The sequence below is a fragment of the Hypanus sabinus genome, chromosome 4 (assembly GCF_030144855.1).
Source record: "Hypanus sabinus isolate sHypSab1 chromosome 4, sHypSab1.hap1, whole genome shotgun sequence".
Taxonomy (NCBI): domain Eukaryota; kingdom Metazoa; phylum Chordata; class Chondrichthyes; order Myliobatiformes; family Dasyatidae; genus Hypanus; species Hypanus sabinus.
The window spans coordinates 107,437,760-107,458,275 of record NC_082709.1 but is presented as its reverse complement, the minus strand read 5'-3'; the positions used below and the strand labels follow the sequence as shown (position 1 = coordinate 107,458,275).

General features: G+C 46.8%; 1 protein-coding gene across 10 annotated transcripts in view; it reads right to left on the bottom strand.

Moving 5' to 3' along the window:
• enox1 (ecto-NOX disulfide-thiol exchanger 1) overlaps positions 1-20,516 on the bottom strand; it is a 516,884-nt gene that overhangs the window by 340,447 nt on the left and 155,921 nt on the right. For all 10 annotated transcript variants that reach the window (XM_059967825.1, XM_059967822.1, XM_059967817.1 and 7 more), the window contains one exon: positions 4,119-4,331. In XM_059967825.1, coding sequence (XP_059823808.1) covers positions 4,119-4,331 — 213 coding nt within the window. The remainder of the gene's footprint in view (positions 1-4,118; positions 4,332-20,516) is intronic.

Genomic DNA, 20,516 nt, shown 5'->3' with positions numbered 1-20,516 from the left:
AGAACGGACCCCAAGCGGGGGCCCGAGGCCAGGAGGTACTCTGAGGAGGGGGGGATGAAGCTAGATGTGCTTGGTTGACCACTCGGAGGGTCCTGAGCTGCGAGTCGAGGAGTTCGGAGGGGATCGAATGGTGGCCAGAAGACTTCAGTAATTGAGCTCCAACGGTTGTGCACGAAGTGGTTGGGACTTTGATAAGTTTGGCGCCTTTTCTTTATTTTTTTCTTCATATATACTGTATCGTTATTAATCACTTAGTTATAGTAACCTTTATAAATTGTACTCATTTAATCGCATATGGTGTGCTGTCTGGTTTTGGGCGAGGCGGGGACATCACACAGCATCCACACCAGCTGATTACCCAGTTTGGCGGGGCCGAAGGCTGCTCCCCCTAGACGAGAACGAGCTGAGCGAGCCTGAGGCGACCCAGGGAGTTACACACAGATGCTGCTGAGCTCCTCCAGCCTTTGTGTGTGTTGCTCTGATGTTGCATTAACTCAGTTTTCATTGTGTTACCTCAAACCCAATCCATCAGATCGTGCTTCAGGTACACCCATCTCCTATCGTTAGGTGCAGAGGACATCCTGAGGATTGTCTGTATATGAAGGGCTATGCAAAGACAGTACACATTAATGGTACTGAGGTGAAGATGGCTTTAAGCCTAAAGGAGCAATGAGTGAACACCCATAGCTTGTCCAAGTCCAACCATGTAGACAGCATGCCCAAAGCCACCAGCAACTCTGCTTCCTCAGAAGGCTAAGGAAATCTGACATTTCTCTGTTGGTCCTCAACAATGTCTATCGATGCACATCCTATCAGATTCATCATTGCTTCGTACCACTACTGCTTTGCCCACAATGCCAAGAGATTGTGGAGGGTTGTGGACATAACTCAGCCCATCATGAAAACCAATCTCCCCACTGTGGACACTGAAAAGCGGCCAGCGTAATCGAAAGTCTCTCCCACTCAGTCATACTCTTTTCTTCTCCGTCGGGCAGAAGATGCAAAAGCTTCAAAGCATGCTCCACTCGGCTCAAAGACGGTATACATCCTACTGTTACAAGACTCTTGTACACACTCGTGCGTATGCATGTAAAAATACATACACACACAGGTGCTGATGTCAGGCCCCAAACCAGATAGCTCCCCTACCAAAAATATCTGTGACCGAGCTCTGCGAATCTGAGGATGATGCTGGCATTGACAGTCAAGAAAAAAACATGGAAAGCACATCCCAGAAGGTCCAAGTCCAGAGCCCACAAATGTCAGCCACCAGCCGATGCAACATTGACAACAGCCCTCAGAGACACATACCAGGCCAGTGTGTGGACCTTCCGCCTACTCCGCGAGCTTCAGCTCCCTCCTGCTGTCTTTGAGAGCCGAGGCTGCTCCTGCTAAAGATGTCATCACTGACGCAGTTCAGTCTGCTGATCCGAGTTCCAATTTGCAGATCAGAGACGGAAGAGTCATCAAGGTATCCACCAAGTTTACGGAGCTGTCTGTCGGCACAACTCCCGTGGAGTGGCTGTTGTTGTACTGTTATTTCACTGGCAAATTCCGAAATCCATGGGTCTGCTGTTGAAACCTAATGTGGGCATCACTGTGATGCAGTGAGTAACCTCGTCACAGGGATGAGGCTAGTTCGTTGTCCATAGCCTGCAGCTAACGTCTGAATACATGGTTGGATGCAGCTCCCTGCCTCATGGCCACCCTTCCCAGGTGTGTCCCCTTCACCTGTCAAACCCACGCACTGCTGCTTCCTATAATCCAGCCAGAAATAGGCCCAGGCTTAATCCACTGTTAACAGCTCCACCCACCATCTGAAAACCATGCGCTTTTTCCATTGGCATCACTCTAATTATTTTTAAAGGTTTTTCTTCAAAACCAAATTGTAAGATTTCTACGGCATTGATTCCTGGGTGAAGTGTGCTGGACACACTGGCTACCCGAATTTCACTTCCGTGTGTTTCCATCGTAGGAACACTCACACTCTAACCGAACTCCTTTTCTCTGGATTTCCCAATCTACCTCACCGTTGCCCTTGCACCATATTGTCTACTTGAACTGCACTTTCTCTGTAACCGATATTCTGCATTCTGTTTTCTCTATAATCAGTCATTACTTTACTATTGTTTCATTCACAGTGAAAAGCACTCCATGCAGACAGATCATTCCATACATCAGCACACCGAGGTCCAACACAGTGAAAGGCAGTGACAGAATGCTGAATATAATGCCTTAATGACTACTCTCCCGTGGCTCTGACATCCACAGTCACAAGGTATAATCTCCAGCCTCGGCCCACTGCAAATCACCTGCCAATGAAACAGGTGCCATCTCCCTTCTCCCACGCTCACCTCTAGAACATCTGGGCAGTCCAGCTCAGACAATTGTTTACCAGCTACAGCTCCAGTATCGTTCTTAGCAAACTCATCACCAAACTGGATCCAGCTGGGCCCTGGATTTCCTGACTGTAATTAGTGAGGTTAGGGCAGCAATATTTCTGCCGTGATCATCCTCACCACCAGCAGCCCACGAGGTTGCATGCTACTCTGTTCCTGGTACACTCGTGACTGCCTGGCCAGATTCTACTCTGGCCCCCTCTACGAGCTTGCAGATGGTATCACCATTGTGGGCCGAATCTCAAACAGTGATAAATCAAGAGTACAGGAAGGAGATTGACAGCCTAGTGACCTTGCGTCATGACAACAACTTTTCCCACAAAGTCAGCCAAGCAAAGGGGGTTGTCACTGACTACAGAGAAAGAGGAGGTGAACGCGCTCCTGTCTACATCGATGGGTCTGAGGCCGAGAGGTTGAGCACTGCAAATTCCTAGGAGTGAGTCAGAGTCCAGGAAGGAGATTGAGATCTTGGTGATAAGGTGTCCAACCACGTAGATGTCACGAGCAAAAAAAAAGTACACCAGTATCTCTACTTCCTCAGGAGGCTAAAGATGTTTACTCCTACGACTCCTCTCGCGTTACCAGGCATAGATGGACTGGACACCTAGCACTATTCCCCAGGGTGGCAATGGCTAATACGAGGGGACGTCATTTTAAGGTGGTCGGAGGAGAGAACAGAGGATATAGGTTTTGTAACAGAGAGTGTGGTGGATGCACGAAACACTCTGTCAGGGTGGTAGAAGAGCAGATAATTAGAGACATTTCAGAGACTGGTATGTATGAAAGAAAAATGGGGGGGGGGCTACATGGGAGGAAAGTGTTAGATTGAGCTTGGAGTACATTCAAAGGTCAACACAACATAATGGGCCAAAGGTCCTGTACTGTACTTTAACGTAAAGCAGCCAACATAATCAAAGACACCACCACCCCGGGTATTCTCTATTCTCCACACTGCTATCGGGCAGAAGATACAGAAAACTGTAAGTACACACCGCCAATCTCAAGGACAGCTTCTATCCCGCTATTACAGGCCATTGAACTGTTCCCTAGTATGAGAAAATGGACTCTTGACCTCACTATCCACCTCATTATGATCTTGTACTTTATTATTTTTATCTACACTTTCTCTGTCGCTGTTACAGAATTCTGCATTCTGTTATTGCTTTACCTTGTTCTACCTCGATGCATTATGTAACCATTTGATCCGTATGAACAGTGTGCGAGACAAGCTTTTCAATTTACCTTGCTGCATGAAACAATAATAAACTAAGTTACTAATACAGAATTACAGAGAAAGTGAAGAGAGCTTACCACCTCCATATAATTATGTATGGCATGATCTGCTTGACAAAACACAAAAAGCTTTTCACTGTATCTGAGCACATTTGACAATAACAACCCACACTGGAAAACAAAGTTCAATTCAACACCAACATGTTATACCTCTGACAGTGTGATGTGTAACTCTACTGCAAACAGTGGGTGAACCAGTCTGTACCTGAATGAACTTGGACTCAGTGCCCACAACTCCAGCATCTGCAGTTCTATTTGGTTACCTGTTCTTATCAAAAGTGACTTCTGACTCACGAGACCAAGTGAAAGGTTTCCTACCTGAAGATCTAGTCCTGTAAGCTGGGCCCATGTTTTAGAACTTGCAGTAGGAATACTTACCCCCAGTATGTTTAAGACAAGTGAGAAGGCCGAAGTGCAGATACTTACGTCCAGTCAGGATCCCTGCCAGGGCATTCTTGAACCGCTCCTTTGCGTCCTCCATTTCCTGTTCGTGAGCTGCCTTCTCGCTCATCAGTCTCCGGCTGTGGCTGTTCACCGACTGAATCATGGAATAGAAGTTGTTGGCTGAGCGCCTTGTCACCTCGCCGCGCTCGAACCAGGCCAGCAGCACTGAGGTGGCTTCCGAGAACCTGCTCTCATCTGCAAAAGGAAGAAGCCGGTGTCAGCAGCACCTTTCTTTCAACCAAGCAGGGAGAAGTTGGGGAATTCACCCCGCTGAGCTTTCTCAGAGCTGGAACTGTGCAAAACTACGTCACCTCAGGGAAGACTGGGGTGTTTCTGTCATCCTATTCAGCAGTTAACCATGCCAAACGGCACGGGGTGCAGCTGGTAAAGCTACTGCCACAGGTCTCCAATGACTTGGAGGTTGATCCTGTTGTGTATTATATAGTTGGACACTGCAGAAACAGGAACTCTGGTCCAGCTCATCCATTCCAACTAATTTTACCATTCTAATCCCATTTACCCACTCAGTGTCTGAATCCTTCTATCTTTCTAATCCCATTCACTCACTCCGTGAAACCTCCTCTGCCTTGCCTCTTGAAGCATCAGTCTCATTGTCGCTGAAACATTCTACAAATGATTGGCTCCACCAGATGCCACCATTTTCTTTTGCAGCAAGTCCCAGGCATCAACCATTCTGAGCAATAAAAACCTACCTCTCAGATCCCCTTTAACACCCTCCTCTAACCTTAAACTGCCCCCTTCTCCTCCCGGTGATTGTGTCGGTTTCCCCCAAGTGCCCCGCTTTCCTCCAGTGCCCATATTGACTATTCTAACTTGCGTGCAGTGTGTAGGTGAGTGGTAGAGTCTGGGGAAGGTGGTGAGAATAAAATGGGATTAGTGCAAATGGGTGCTTAATAGTTAGTAGTGACTGGTTAAACCAAACGGGTCTGTGCTGTAAATCCATGTCTCTCACAGCGCAGCTACCCTACTGTTAACTATGTCACACCTTCTCAGCACATCATTAACAGTCTTCCTGAAAATATTAACAGCCTATATTTCCCAATTGAGCTATGCTCAACTAATTCCCTTCACATCATGTCCCAGAGGACCCCACAGCTCAGTGACAACCATTTCCACAAAATATCTCATTACATCTCTAGGTTTACCTTTGTAAACATCAGCCGGGTTTATAGAGCCAGATGTTCACTGGAGTGCTATTAATTGCTTCTGCCAGAGTTGCTGATATTCAGTCTCTTCTCATGGATTACTCTCAACGCTGATTTCTACCTACTCCCCCCACCGAAGGCCATTGTGTTGGCAACAAGTCTGAGCCACGTCTTCAGCTTGAGAAACTAACCCCTAATCACCACAACTTGGATTCACCCAGTAGTATTGTAGCCAGGCTGGTAAGGACTGGTTTAGATGCCAGCACTTCCAGTGCAGGCATGCATATTGAGGCCGTTAACTAAACATGCTGAGCTGATGCAGTTGTAGCTGGCAGCAGATGCTCAATGTGCAACGTGGCTGAAGTCCAGCTTGTTGCGGAGCCTAGCTGACACCCCCAGCACCGATACGGAGGAAATTCGCTCCTGGATGCTGTGCCAGATTAGAGTTATTTAGATCAATACCTACAATCTGAAGTTTAGATATTTCTGCTGCGTTTGAACTATCAACTAAATAGCATAGGTTTATGTTTCTAAAACTAGAGAGCATAAGTTTATGGGAAGGGGAAAAGATTTAGTCTGCAAGACCATAAGATATAGGAGCAGAGTTAAGCCATTCAATTCATTGAATGCTTCACCACTCAATCATGGTTATTTTTCTTAACCCCATTCTCCCTGTATCTCTTAACCTCCCCTTCACCTTACCAATCAGGAAGCTATCAATCTCTCCTCAAATACACCCAACGGCTTGGTTTCCATTGCCCTCTGTGGCAACAAATTCCACAGATCTTTTGGCTGAAGAAATACTTCATTTCAGTTTTAAAGGGATGTCTCTTTATTCTGAGGCTGCGCCCTCAGATCCTAGACTCTCTTATTCTGAAAACATACTCTCTTCATCCACTCTATTCAAGACATTTCAGTATCAGTGGGTTTCAGTGAGATCCTCCTTAACTCCATAGAGTATAGACCCAAAGATATTCAGCATGTTTCATTTCCAAATCCATTCTTGTGATCTTCCTGTGGACCCGCTCCATGGCTAGCACATCTTTCCTTTGATACAGGGCCTACAATTACTCATGATATTTTCTGACTGATGCCTTTCTTTTTCAGAGATGGTATGAGGAAGAACTTCATCAACCAGAGGTTAATTGAGATCTAGAACACACTGCGTGAGATGGTGGTGGAGTCAGATCCTCCCATAACATTGAAGATGTATCTAGACCCATGTTAGAATCAGCAAACATGCATCCTGTTTCAGATGGCACTGGTGAAAGACAGCAGCAACTTGCTGCTAGCAAACAAAACTATGGATTACTTTCGCACTTTCTCCTGGATACGATCACTGTAATCAATAGCCTGTAACTTCCCTTTCAGTGTTGAGCTTTTGAAGTGCCTGCACAACCTGGCATTTTTGTGGTGTGAACTGAAACCTCGAAGGTGCAGGACAGTTATAGGGGCGCAAACGGGCCAGAACAAGGTGGCAGGGCCCAGGCCTGAGAGTGGGGAATAATCCAATGTTTGACCATTGCCGGTGCGGACTTGGAGGCTATTCGATGCAGCAGATCTGAGGTGAGACAAGCAGAGGCAAGGCAGGGTTAAGGTGATGGGGCCCGGGAACAAGGGAAGTCCCAAGTTTGATCTACTTAAGCACTGGGCCGAGTTGGAAAAGTCAGGTACAGGCTGAATGGAGGTGGTGGGGTCCAAGCCTGGGCCCTGGCCCAAGAGCACAGGAGAAAAGTAGAGCCCAGGTCTAAGGGTGAGGAACGACCTGAGGTTTGGATGAGGTACCACTAGGCCAGGTTGAAATGACAAGGTGTCCGGGACGGGCTCCACAAGGTCTACTCATCTCTGCACTGAACTGAGGCTGTGGCCTGCAACTACACGGCTCCTGAATCAGCTACAGCAATGACTGGCTTCGTGGCTGTGAACTCTTTCTGAAAGTTGTTTGCTAACTTTTATTGTTTGCACCAGTTGTTTCTTTTTCTTGCATATTGAGTATTTGACAGTCTTTTTTAAAAATGGGTTCTGTTGGGTTTCTTTGTTTTGTGGCTGCCTGTAAGGAGACAAATCTCAAGGTTGTATATAGTATACATACTTTGAGAAGGTACTGTAAACAGCATTGGTAAATGGAGAGGTAGCTGATGAGTAGGTCAGTGGGCCTGTTTCTGTACCATAGGCCACCATGATTCTGTTAGTTTTGACACGAGAACCACAAAGGAGTTTGCAGGCTGGTGGTGGTGAACTTTTCTTAAAAGTACACATAAAATGCAAGTAACCACTTGTTTCAAATACTTATAGCTGATTTTTGTAACTAATATAAACCATTTTAATTATTTATTTCATTTACAACTGTAGATATTTCAGCATCAATGGCCAGATTAGCCATGTTTTTATTGGATGGCAGAGCAGGGCCAACAGGCCTATTCCTTATCTCTGACCCATGTCAGCTGATGAAGCAGGAATGAAAACAATGGATACACTGAGCAGGTCATGCCGATCTACAGAGAGACAGAGAGAGAGAGAGAGAAATGAGGTAATGTTGCAAGTTCCTATCACTTTGAGAAGCTGAGGGCTGAGAACTTCACTTGCATCACAACGTCAGATAACCTGTCGTAGCACGGGCCGGTTCTGATGAAGGATCACCTACACTTGTCAACTGGTCACTTGTTTCCTCCATGAACCCTGCCTGATGCACTGAGTATTTTCAGCAGCCCCAGTACTTTGCCTTGCAGCATTCAGCAAGAGTGGGGAGGTTGGGGGGAGGAGGGCTTGGACTCTGAAAACTATCAGCAGTGTTCCTGGGGTGTTGTGCAGTCTGCAGGTCCCTCAGAACCCACGGACTCAAGCAGAGAATTACGGAAGAAAGAGAAAGATGTTGAGGCAGTGAATTTTTTAAAACTTAAATTTTGATTTAGTACTTTTTATAGCAGAGGTCTAAAACTGACAGTTTGTGTCCCTGGTATATTTTGTCTGGAGAAAAATCAACCCAACCAGTTTCAGCTGTAGACGGGGGACCAATGGTGATATCCCCAGACAGGTAAAACAGCCGCGTGGATTCGGCAGGGGCTGTAAACAGAACATAAGGGGTCATCACAGAAGAATTGGGGCAACTGTTCATTTGTGATTGGTTCATTGATGGACTGAGATATCTAGGATGGTGACAAAGGAGATCACAACAGAGAATTGACATTTGTGGTTGGTTCATTAATGGACTGAGATATCTAGGATGGTGACAAAGGAGATCACGACAGAGTATTGACATTTGTGCGTGGAGGGAAAAGTAACGACCGCTAATCCAGAGGCCCTCAATGGAAATCCCTCACGTGGCCTTGGCTCACCCTTGTGATCAGCTTGGGACAACCCTTGCTGCCCATGCCTTCTTGCAGTTTACCGTCAGGGACACAAGGCCACTGCCACTGAAGTGTCACATCTGCTTTTGTATTCTTATATTGTGACCATTACGGTAAGGGCAAGTTATTAAATCTGCTCTATTCCATAACATGTTGAACAAGTGGCAATCTTTCTTTCACAGTCAGAGTTATACAGCATAAATGGGGCTCTTCGGGGAGCTCTTCCTCTTGCTCCTGTTCTTTCTCACTGTTTGAACAGCTCAGGTGACCTGGTTTCAATCCTGTCTGTGTAGTCTGCGTGCTCTCGAGTCACACCAGGCCGTTTGGCCTCGGTATCCATGCCACCCCCACCAATCCCACCTGCCTGCATTAGGTCCATTTCCTTCTATGCCTTGCCTCTCCAAGTGCCTGCCCAAAGGCCCCTCAAACACAGCAAAAATATTGGATTCCAACACCTGCTCTGGCAGCAAATACCAGCTATTAATTACTCCGTTAAAAAAAACTTCCCCTTTTAAAGGTCCCTTTTAAAACTCCTCTTGTACCTTTAACCTTTGTTTCTGGGAACAAGTTAAAAACCATACTATCCAAATAACCAGAGGTTGATGCTGCAATTTAGAACTGGACTAAACCTTACTGCGGACTTCCCGCGTCACCCCAATGCGCCACTGACACTGCTCCCTCCGACTGCGTGCCAGTGCTGACACCTGCTCTTACGGCACAGGACATCCCTTTATAATGTCTTCAGCCAGAGGGGCAGAGGGTAGTGAATCTATGGAGTTGGCTGTCATAAAGGTCTGTGGAGGCCAAGTCATTGGGTAAGTTTAAGGCAGAGATAAACAGGTTTATGATTAGCAAGGAGGGAGAAAGAGGCAGAATAGGGTTAAGAAGAAAAGAAACGGCCATGACTGAACGGCAGAGCAGACGCAAATGACCTACTGTAACTCTGCTCTTATAACTTATGGCTTTAAATAAGCTTTAACACAACTATGCAGTACGAGTTCTGTCCCTCTCCCCATCCCTTGGTTCAATGGATTAAAAAAAATCTTTCCATTCTCAAATTAATTTCATTTCAATTAACCTTCTTTTTCCATTTATCAATCAATCTTACAGATCAGAAGGTGAATGCACTGACTTTAGTGCTCCGTATTCTACACAATGACTGTAGTCACAGTCACACCCTCGGGGACCTTGGGAAATTCTGTGCACTTCTAATGAATATTGACACAGATTTCTATTCTACTTACTGCTGCAACATTTTCCATGGTGGGATGCAAGGGCAATACTTTTCAAACTAAAGTCCTTTCTCTATTAAATAAGCATTAAAATTATATTTGCCATTCTCCAATCTTCTGGCCCAGTTATTACATTTATTCAGTGCTTGAAATCTACTGTCCATTCCCATTTCCTCGGGGTTTACAGTTAATGCTTCTTACGGATGTTAGAAAAATGGTTGCTAGGGTAAACACACCAGGATACTTAACTCTTTAGTATTTTGTTGTGACAGTGCACTTTATTCTTGACCACATATGGCAATGAGATATCCAAAACAACCAAACTAAGGAGCTGAGGAAGGATATCTTTGGGGAAGTTTTATTCACCTCTTCTGATTTCAGAGGTAGAAGAGAAAACCAGCGGAATTTCACCACCAATACAATCCCTTTGCAGCAGACAACACAAACAGAAACCCACCTTGTTACACAGGTAACTACAGTACCTATTGATTGTACCATAGGAACAGGCCAAAATTTGACAAAATAAAAAAAAATTGATTGAGTCATAGAATTACCACAACGTGAACGGTGGGTTATCTCCACGACTCCTCTATACACCGGTGAACTCCCATATGTTACCCAAGGTAGTTTGGTTTGGCTCATAATTCCACATTCAAGTGCCATGCACTGTTTACACATCAGTCCGTCAAACCACACACATTACTTGGCTCATGATCAGCAGTCTTCTTACCAAATACCTTCCCCACAAGCAAGTCATGGCTTCATTCCCGCAGTCTAAAGCTTTGTGACAAAAACAGGAACACACATCTCTCCCCTAAAGAGGTCAAAGGGATATAGTGCCATTCGAAAGAACAGTGTCAAACCCTGAAGGAACAACTGAGGCAAAATAATACCCAAAGAAGCATGCAGTAAGATCATCTGTTCCACATCAAATTATGGTTCATCACGTTTCCCAGCTCATCGATTCCTGTACTAGACTAACTTTGTCTTACACATCAGAAGTCAAGTCAAACTTGATTTTCCTTAATTGTCCATTAAAAAAAAATAATACAAAGAGGCAAAGTTCATTCAATATGTATTTAAACCAAATAGTAATATCTCACCAATGACAAAACCGAGCGCCACAATAGGTCTATGGCCAACCCGATCTCAATGGCTCTCCACGTGGCCTTGGATCACCCGTACAGTACAAATACTTATGTCACGATGCTGTTCATTGACTATAACTCAGTGTTTAACATCATTCCTACTGCTCTGCTCAAAAAGCTACAGAACTGGGCCTCTGTACCTCCACCTGCATGGGCGACTTCCTAATCGGAAGACCACAATCTGTGCAGATCAGCAACACATCGTCACGTCACTGGTGATCAACACTGGCGTGCCTCAAGGGTGTGTGCTTAGCCCACTGCTCTACTCTCCGCATACACATGACTGTGTGGCTAGGCATAGCTCAACTGCATCTATTGTGTGCAGTTTTGGTCACCAAATTACAGGAAGGATATTAATAAGGTTGAAAGAGTGCGGAGAAGGTTTACAAGGATGTTGCCGGGAGTTGAGAAACTGAGTTACAGAGAAGGGTTGAATAGGTTAGGACTTCATTCCCTGGAGCGTAGAAGAATGAGGGGAGATTTGATAGAGGTGTATAAAATTATGATGGGTATCGATAGAGTGAATGCAAGCAGGCTTTTTCCACTGAGGCTAGGGGAGAAAAAAAGAGAGGTCATGGGTTAAGGGTGAAGGGGGAAAAGTTTAAAGGGACCATGGAGGGTGGGGGGTCTTCTTCACACAGAGAGTGGTGGGAGTGTGGAATGAGCTGCCAGATGAAGTGAAAAATGCGGGCTCACTTTTAACATTTAAGAAAAACTTGGACAGGTATGTGGATGAGGGGAGTTTGGAGGGATATGGTGCAGGTCAGTGGGACTAGGCAGAAAAATGGTTTGGCACAGCCAAGAGCTAAAAGGCCTGTTTCTGTGCTGTAATGTTCTATGGTTCTATAAATTTGCTGATGATACAACCATTGTTGGTAGAATCTCAGTTAGAGATGAGAGGGCGTACAGGAGTGAGATATACCAGTTAGTTGAGTGGTGTCACAGCAACAACCTAGCACTGAATGTCAGTAAGAACAAAGAACTGACTGTGGACTTCAGGAAGGATGAGACAAGGGACACATACCAATCCTCAGAGGGATCAGAAGTAGAGAGAGTGAGCAGTTTCAAATTCCTGGGTGTCACTATCTCTCAGGATCTAACCTAGTTCCAACATATCGGTGCAACTATAAAGGTGGCAAGACAGCAGCTATATTTGTAAGGAGTGTGAGGAATGGTTTGTTACCTAAAACTTCTACGGACGTTCCGTGGAGAGCATTCTAACTGGCTGCATCACTGTCTTGTGTGGGGGTGGGGGTTGGGGGGGGGGGGTCTGCACAAGATCAATGAAAGTTGCAGCCAGTTAGAAAATTAGTCAGCTCCATCGTAGGCACTGGCCTCTGTAGTATCCAAGAACCCAAGGACTTCAGGGAGTGATGCCTCAAGAAGGCAGCGTCCATCATTAAGGACCTTCATCACCCAGGACATGTCCTCTTCTCATTGTTACAGTCAGGAAGGAGGTACAGAAACCTGAAGACACACTGTTCAGGAACAGCCTCCTCCCCTCTGGCATCAGATTTCTGAACAGACATTAAACCCATCAACCATTACCTCTATACTTTTTTTTAAATGTCTTTTTTGCACTACTTACTTTAACTGAACTATTTAATAAACATAATTACTGTAATTCAGTTTTTTCTACATTTATCACGTATTGCATTGTACTGTGTCAATAATTAAATTTCACGACATATGCCAGTGATATTAAACCTGATTCTTTTTACTATAATCAGTTTATCAAGATAGTACGAAGGAAAAGCAGCAACAGAATGCAGAATATAGCACCTGGCGTCTCATTCGGAACTAGACCCAGAGGAAAGAGGTGCATTAGGACCAGGCTCCTCTTTCACCACAGAAAAATAAATCCACAGTCTGTCTCTGCTGACCACCCTTTTCACCACATCAACCCTAAACTACTTGATTTAAGTTGGCTTTGCTACCCTTGCCTCCAGGCACACTGCCTCCCTACATCTTCAACCTCTTCCCATTACACACCCCACCAGAATGAATTCTATATACCTCCCATTCCATCTGGCCACTCTTTATCGACTTAAACACACCACCTTGACACCTGTACTACCGAGCTATCATCCACCAGGGCCTTAAACTCTGCCGTTTACTCTTCAAACCTCCCAGCTTCCTGTGTCAGCCCATCCCCAAAATAAATCCTGTGGAAAAAGTGCTCGGTCATCTGTTGCAATTCCTTCTGGTGCTTCAAGGTCACATGATCTTTAGTTGTGTTTACAAAATGACAATTGTCATTAGATGCTTCATCAACAAACACAAGTCTGAGAACGTAAGGTGCCTCTTCACTGAATTAACACAATCCTGCCTTGATTAAAGTTTCGATTCACACAGAAAAAATGCTCATCTGTTGAAACAAATCATTGCAGTGAGTCTGAAGGCTAATAACAATAATACCACAAATTAACGTTTGTTTTGATTGAATAGAATAGGATTAAATTATTGAAAAAAATAGAACTAATTAGGCTTCACTTAAGTCAACGTAGGAGCTTCCTAGAATACCGCTGGCAGGTGGAGAGAGTTGTGGACAGAGTGCAGTGCATCATGGAAACCAGGCTCCTCTCCGTAGTCTGCTTCACTGGTCACTGTCTTGGTAAATCAAACATCACACCCACCCCAAACATTTTCTCTTCCCTCCCCTTCCATGGGGCAGAGGATTCTGGAAGAACGTGGAATTGGGCTGAGGGGCAGCTGCTGTCCTGCTGTTATTGAAGTGGCCCCTATTATGATAAGGTGCATTCCTGGCCTCATGATCTCCCTTTTGTCACGTTCACAGCAATTTCTCTGTAACGCTAACACTTTATTCATTGTTTTCCCTTGTACTGCCTCTATGTACTGAAGTGATGACATTATCCATTATGCCACGTGATAAGGAGAACTCCTTTTGAATCTACCGATTGGAATTAGAGAAATTACTGCATTGTAAGGACATTCAGTCCAACAGGTTGGTACTGGCGACTCCCTTGCACCTAACCTCTTCCTCCCAACATATCCTCATTTCCTTTTGCCTTCAGCTACTTGATATCCTACACCTCGACTGCTCTGGTGACAGGGGTCAAAGAAGTTTCCTTTGGGTGACCTTAGGTTTGGAGCTTCCTCATAAATGGAATCATCTATAAATTCCATTGACTGACCCACCTCTGTTCCATGGAGAAGAAGTTTACTTGATTTGGTCTTTCTGGAGAAATAGAGCAGCACTCAGTTCATGTGCCATTCTTGTCAAGGATCTGTTAAAAATCCTCATCATTAAACATTATGAAGTTGCTTTCTTCAACACATTCACTAACAGATTCAAAGGAGAGGTCACATTTGCTTTTCAAACCTCAGCGACTAGAACACTTCTCCAGCACACTTTGGGCTGCACCTGTTTGCCTTGTCGCAGAACAACGAACCAGAACACTGGATTAATGGAAACTTGCCCTAAAGCATGAGTCTGCACTGCCAAATCTAGTTATGGGTCACAGCTAACTAGTCCAAGTAAGGAGATCAACTCTCTGGTGACTTGCCCAACTAGCAGTTTAGGGCACACAGTTCAGGGTTAAAAAAAAAGTAGGATGCAAGAAATTTCTTTTCACCCAGACTCAGGTGGAATCTGGAGCGTATTTCCCGAGAGCTTGGTGCAAGCAGAGGAGCACTTGAACTGCCAAGGCTCAAAAGGCTACAGACAGCATAGAAACAAGCTTTTCATCCCAACAAGTGCAAGTCTATCTAAACTACTCCCACTTGATTGTGTTTGACCAACATCCCTTTAAACCTTTTTTACCCATGGACCTATCCAAATGTCTTTTCAACGTACAACCTGTTGGGTGGAGGGAGTCAATTGTTCAAGCTGGATCTCTGGGAACGGTTAATACCTCTGTTTGAAACTCAGCACGTGGAGTGACAGGACTGCCTCAGCACTGTTTATTTTTAAATTCCGCCCCCCTTCTTCTCTGCCCCCATCTGTCATTCACCTGGCCCTGTCTCCCAACTCCACCTTCTCTTCCCCTCCCTTACCTGGCATAGCCTGCTTAGCAGTTTACATCCCTCCTCAGTATAACTAATCACCTCAGACTCCTTTCTCACCATCCCCACCCCCTCCATATTGGCTCCATCCGCTTTCCATCCTGATGCAGGGTTTTGACCCGAAAGGTCTACAATTCATTTCAAACCATAGATGCTGCTTAACCCGCTGAGTTCCTCCAGCAGTCTCTCTTTAGTACTCCAGGAGCCTGCATGGCAAACTCCTGTTATTGTACCGGCATCCCTCATTTCTTCTGGCAGCTCACTCCATTACATTACACTGTCTGCATGTGCTGGCAAATGGGATGAGTACAAATGGGCACTTCATGGGCTAGCATCAACATGATGGGCCATGAGGCCCGTCTCCATCTTGGGTGACACTGTGGCTGCAGTTACCTTGTACAATTAACCCGAATCTCAGGCACTCCAGCAAGTGAGTTAACAGGGAAATTCCCCCACCAACATTAAAGGAGACCCAGGGACACACAGAGGTCAGCTATTGATGCATCCAGCCAGACAGGGAGACTCCACACTTGTTCACAAAGCCACCGTAGACCCAGTAGGCTCCTCTTTGCTAACGATGACCTAAAAAAGAGTGCTTTTTTTTCTCCAATGCCAAAATGTTTCTCACACTAAGCAGAAAATTTACAATATCTGCACCTCTGCCAGAGGCAAAGAAACAAGCAGAGTGAAGCAGATGTCATATTTTCAATTGGAGCAAATTCTTGTCAGCTTCACTCCATTTCAGCCCAGAGAGATGTAGCATTGTGCTGTGCCTCGCCGGCTCCGCCAGCAGCTCTGATCGAAGGCCTCAGAAAGAAGCTGCTTTATCAGTATGGGGATCCGAGTTTATTCGCGGACGGGGAAGGAAACAAGTCAGCAGTCTGTCAAACCTCCGAGCACAAGGAGGAGCAGTGGATGGACATGCAGTCACAGAGTCAGAGGACAGAAACAGGCCCCTGAGCCAAGCTTGTCCAAGTTGCTCCTCTAAGCCAGTCCCATTCGCCCACATTCCTACCCACACACCTGTCCTACTGCTATTTAAATGTTGCCATGTACCTGCCTCAACCACTTCCCCTGGCCCAACACGAGATGCTGGAGGAACCTTAGGGATCAGGCAGCATCTGTGGAGGACAATCGACTTTCCCTAGCTATTTGCTTCACCCTCAATGAGGAGCTTACACTCCAGGTCCCAATCCCCCTCATATTCAAACTATGCCCTCTTGTTTTTGATACCCCAACCCTGGGGAAAAAGACTGCACTTGCCCTATCGATGCCCCTCAATCAAGTCAAATGTCAATCTACAATGAGTAACATCCCAGCCTTTCCCTCCAACTCAGGCTCTGGTTCTGGCAATATTCCCATAAACCTTACTTGTATTCTTCCCAGCTCTCTCCCAGAAACAGGGTGAGCTCTCCATGGTCCCCCCTGCCAGGGTAAAGCAGGCAGCATTAGCAAAGAGCCCACCCACGCTGGACATTCTCCCTGCTCCTCCTCTCCTATTGGACAGAAGATACAAAAGCTCCAGGCTCAACGGCAGCCACTGTTACAGCACTATCGAATGACCTCCAAGTACGGTAAGATGGGCTATTGACATCACAACCGACCTCAGTGTGGCTTTGCACCTTATTGTTTACCTGCACTTCAATTTGCTAAACACTTGGTTCTGCATCCATTTATTGTTCTCCTTTGTACTACCTTAATGCACTGATATAACGAAATGCAATGAACGGGTAACATGCATAACAAATACATTCACTTTGCCTCGGCATATATGCAATAATGAACTATTTACTAAAGAGTCCAGCAACTCCAACACATGGGCAAAGAACCACTCATCTATTTTGAGTGGCGCCGAGGGGAGGGAGAGAGGGATGTTTTGCAAGCCGAGGTTGGATCAGCTGGAGTGGAAGCGAGGACGGGGGTGGTGTTGGGAGAGGAACGGCAGCATTGTGGGTAAACAGGAGGTTGAGGGCCCAATGTCTGGCTACGAAGCTACTGGAAACACAAGCAAATGATGTGGCCACCCAAGGCACAAGGTTCTGGGATGTATGATGACCCAACTATGATGTCTTAATGGAAGGTCTTAGTACAAGTGTGCGGGTTCTAGGAGAGAGATGTTCACAACATCCGATGCTGAGAAAAGTTGCTAAACTTCCTTCTCACATGGTTCTCTTAGTACAAGTTGATTCTATGATTCAGTTTTTGGGTATCAGACAGGTAGTGTCATACTGGAAGATTATTGGGCACATGTGAAGACAGCAGAAATATCTTCTGACGAGGTGGAGCATCTGTTCAAATCAATATGCATTTTATCTTAGGAAATTCCTGCACAGCACTTGTAGCTTCCTCCTTAAAAGCACACAGTGACACATAGCCCTGTTGCTGATGCTATCCGGTGGATACTGATGTTTTTAATCTCACCGCGAGCTGTATTTTTGATTCGTCAGTTCCTGGACTGATTTTGATCAGAGCTGATCAAGGTGCTGAACATGCATCCTGCATCCTTCTCAAACCCTTGGGGCCCAATTAGCTCAGTGAAGGCACGGTGCTCATCATCAGAATCAGAACTGGCATCTGCTTTCTGTATCTCTGAAGAACAGACTCGCTTCATCATCAGAAAACACATAACTTCCATAAACACACAGTGCCCAGGGCATGGTTAATGGAGTCGTGGCTTGCCTACTCTGTACTGAAATTACAGTCAATTAAAGGGCAGATCAGTTATCTGGGAGTTTTTTTTTGCCCTTAACTGCTGTAATCCATTAAACTTCAGAGTGCAATGGGAGTGCTTTGGGAGCAGCACTACAAGGTGCCAGGATTCAAATTTTTGTTCTTCTTTGGGTTGCTATGGGGACCAGAGTTGATTTCAATGAAGTGGAGGGGAGGGGGCGAGGTTAGAAGAGGGTTGTGCAGTTGCCTGGGATGGCAGGGGACTTGTTTGTCAAGGACATTATTGAAAGCAGGAGGCACTGAGAGTGGATGACCTTCCTCACCTCACTCCCCTAGCACAGAACGTGGAACTGTACAGCCACAGGCACTTTCATCCACAAGGTCACTAAACACAGTGCCAAATTAAACTAATCCCTTCTGCCTCTACATGATCCATATCCTTCCGCATCCTGCATATTCATCTGCCTATCCAACAACCATTATCCTATCTGCTGACCACTCATTCTGGGCATCTACTGCACCCTGTGTAAAAATACACCTCCTCTCACCTTAAAGTTATGCCCTCTCATTTCTACACTGAGATAAAAATTCTGGAAGTTAACACCATCTATGCCTGTGATAATTTTATAACTTGCAATCAGATCTCACTTCAGCCTCTGACACTAAAGAGCAAATAGCCCAAGTCTGGCTATGCCATTCACCTTCTTTACCACTCTGTCTACTTGCATTGTCACGTCTAGATAGCTACAGACTTGGACACCATGATCTCTCTTTACTTCAATGCTGTTAAGCATCCTGCAGAGGCAGGACGAGAGAGAAGCCAGGCAGAGAGGGAAGTCCTATTCATTCTTGTCTATGCAAGCAAGAAGATTGGCAGATGGTAGCTGAGCCGCAACAAGATATTTGGATTGAATGTGCCTGTCCTTCCAGCATTACAGTGAGTGAAGGTTACACCTGTGTGGCCATCCAGTTACCTCGTTTCTTATTCCACTAGACTCGACTCCCAGTACAAGATCGACCCCAAAGCGATTCCTCCGTTTTTCGTGGCCAGACTCACTCTGGTCTTGCTGGCTCCAGGCAAAATCCCACACATCTCAGTCCCTTTCCCCACCCCACACTGCTTCTCCAACCCAGCTCCTGCCCGGCTATTCTGCCATGCCAGACTCCAGCTCAGCGCTGTCTACAAGACCAGATGACAGTGGAGCAAAATTAAGCACGGCCAAGTGTGGTGAGCAGCCATACAGATCCCATCCCTAGAAATCCAAAGCTGCTGCTGCAACGAAAATAGGCAGGTCATCTGGAAACTAACTGGACCTACACAGGCTGCAACTGTCCGACCAATTGCGGAATACTTTAGCTATCGGGAGAGTGGAAGAGGCACCAGAAGCCAGCTGAGCGTGGTCAAAGGGGGGGGCTGAATAGGCAGGCTGAGGTGTGAGTGGAGTCAGCTGTTTGGGGGGGCTGGATAGGCAGGCTGAGATGTGAGTGGAGAGCTGACTGGGGGGGCTGGATAGGCAGGCTGAGGTGTGAGTGGAGTCAGCTGATTGGGGGGGGCTGGATAGGCAGGCTGAGGTGTGAGTGGAGTCAGCTGATTGGGGGGGGCTGGATAGGCAGGCTGAGGTGTGAGTGGAGTCAGCTGACTGGGGGGCTGGATAGGCAGGCTGAGGTGTGAGTGGAGTCAGCTGACTGGGGGGGCTGGATAGGCAGGCTGAGGTGTGAGTGGTCAGCTGATTGGGGGGGGCTGGATAGGCAGGCTGAGGTGTGAGTGGAGTCAGCTGATTGGGGGGGGCTGGATAGGCAGGCTGAGGTGTGAGTGGAGTCAGCTGATTGGGGGGGGCTGGATAGGCAGGCTGAGGTGTGAGTGGAGTCAGCTGTCTGGGGGGGCTGGATAGGCAGGCTGAGGTGTGAGTGGAAGCTGATTGGGGGGGGCTGGATAGGCAGGCTGAGGTGTGAGTGGAGTCAGCTGATTGGGGGGGGCTGGATAGGCAGGCTGAGGTGTGAGTGGAGTCAGCTGACTGGGGGGGGCTGGATAGGCAGGCTGAGGTGTGAGTGGAAGCTGATTGGGGGGGGCTGGATAGGCAGGCTGAGGTGTGAGTGGAAGCTGATTGGGGGGGGCTGGATAGGCAGGCTGAGGTGTGAGTGGAGTCAGCTGACTGGGGGGGCTGGATAGGCAGGCTGAGGTGTGAGTGGAGTCAGCTGATTGGGGGGGGCTGGATAGGCAGGCTGAGGTGTGAGTGGAGTCAGCTGATTGGGGGGGGCTGGATAGGCAGGCTGAGGTGTGAGTGGAGTCAGCTGATTGGGGGGGGCTGGATAGGCAGGCTGAGGTGTGAGTGGAGTCAGCTGTCTGGGGGGGCTGGATAGGCAGGCTGAGGTGTGAGTGGAAGCTGATTGGGGGGGGCTGGATAGGCAGGCTGAGGTGTGAGTGGAGTCAGCTGATTGGGGGAGCTGGATAGGCAGGCTGAGGTGTGAGTGGAGTCAGCTGACTGGGGGGGGCTGGATAGGCAGGCTGAGGTGTGAGTGGAAGCTGATTGGGGGGGGCTGGATAGGCAGGCTGAGGTGTGAGTGGAGTCAGCTGATTGGGGGGGGCTGGATAGGCAGGCTGAGGTGTGAGTGGAGTCAGCTGACTGGGGGGGCTGGATAGGCAGGCTGAGGTGTGAGTGGAGTCAGCTGACTGGGGGGGGCTGGATAGGCAGGCTGAGGTGTGAGTGGAAGCTGATTGGGGGGGCTGGATAGGCAGGCTGAGGTGTGAGTGGAAGCTGATTGGGGGGGCTGGATAGGCAGGCTGAGGTGT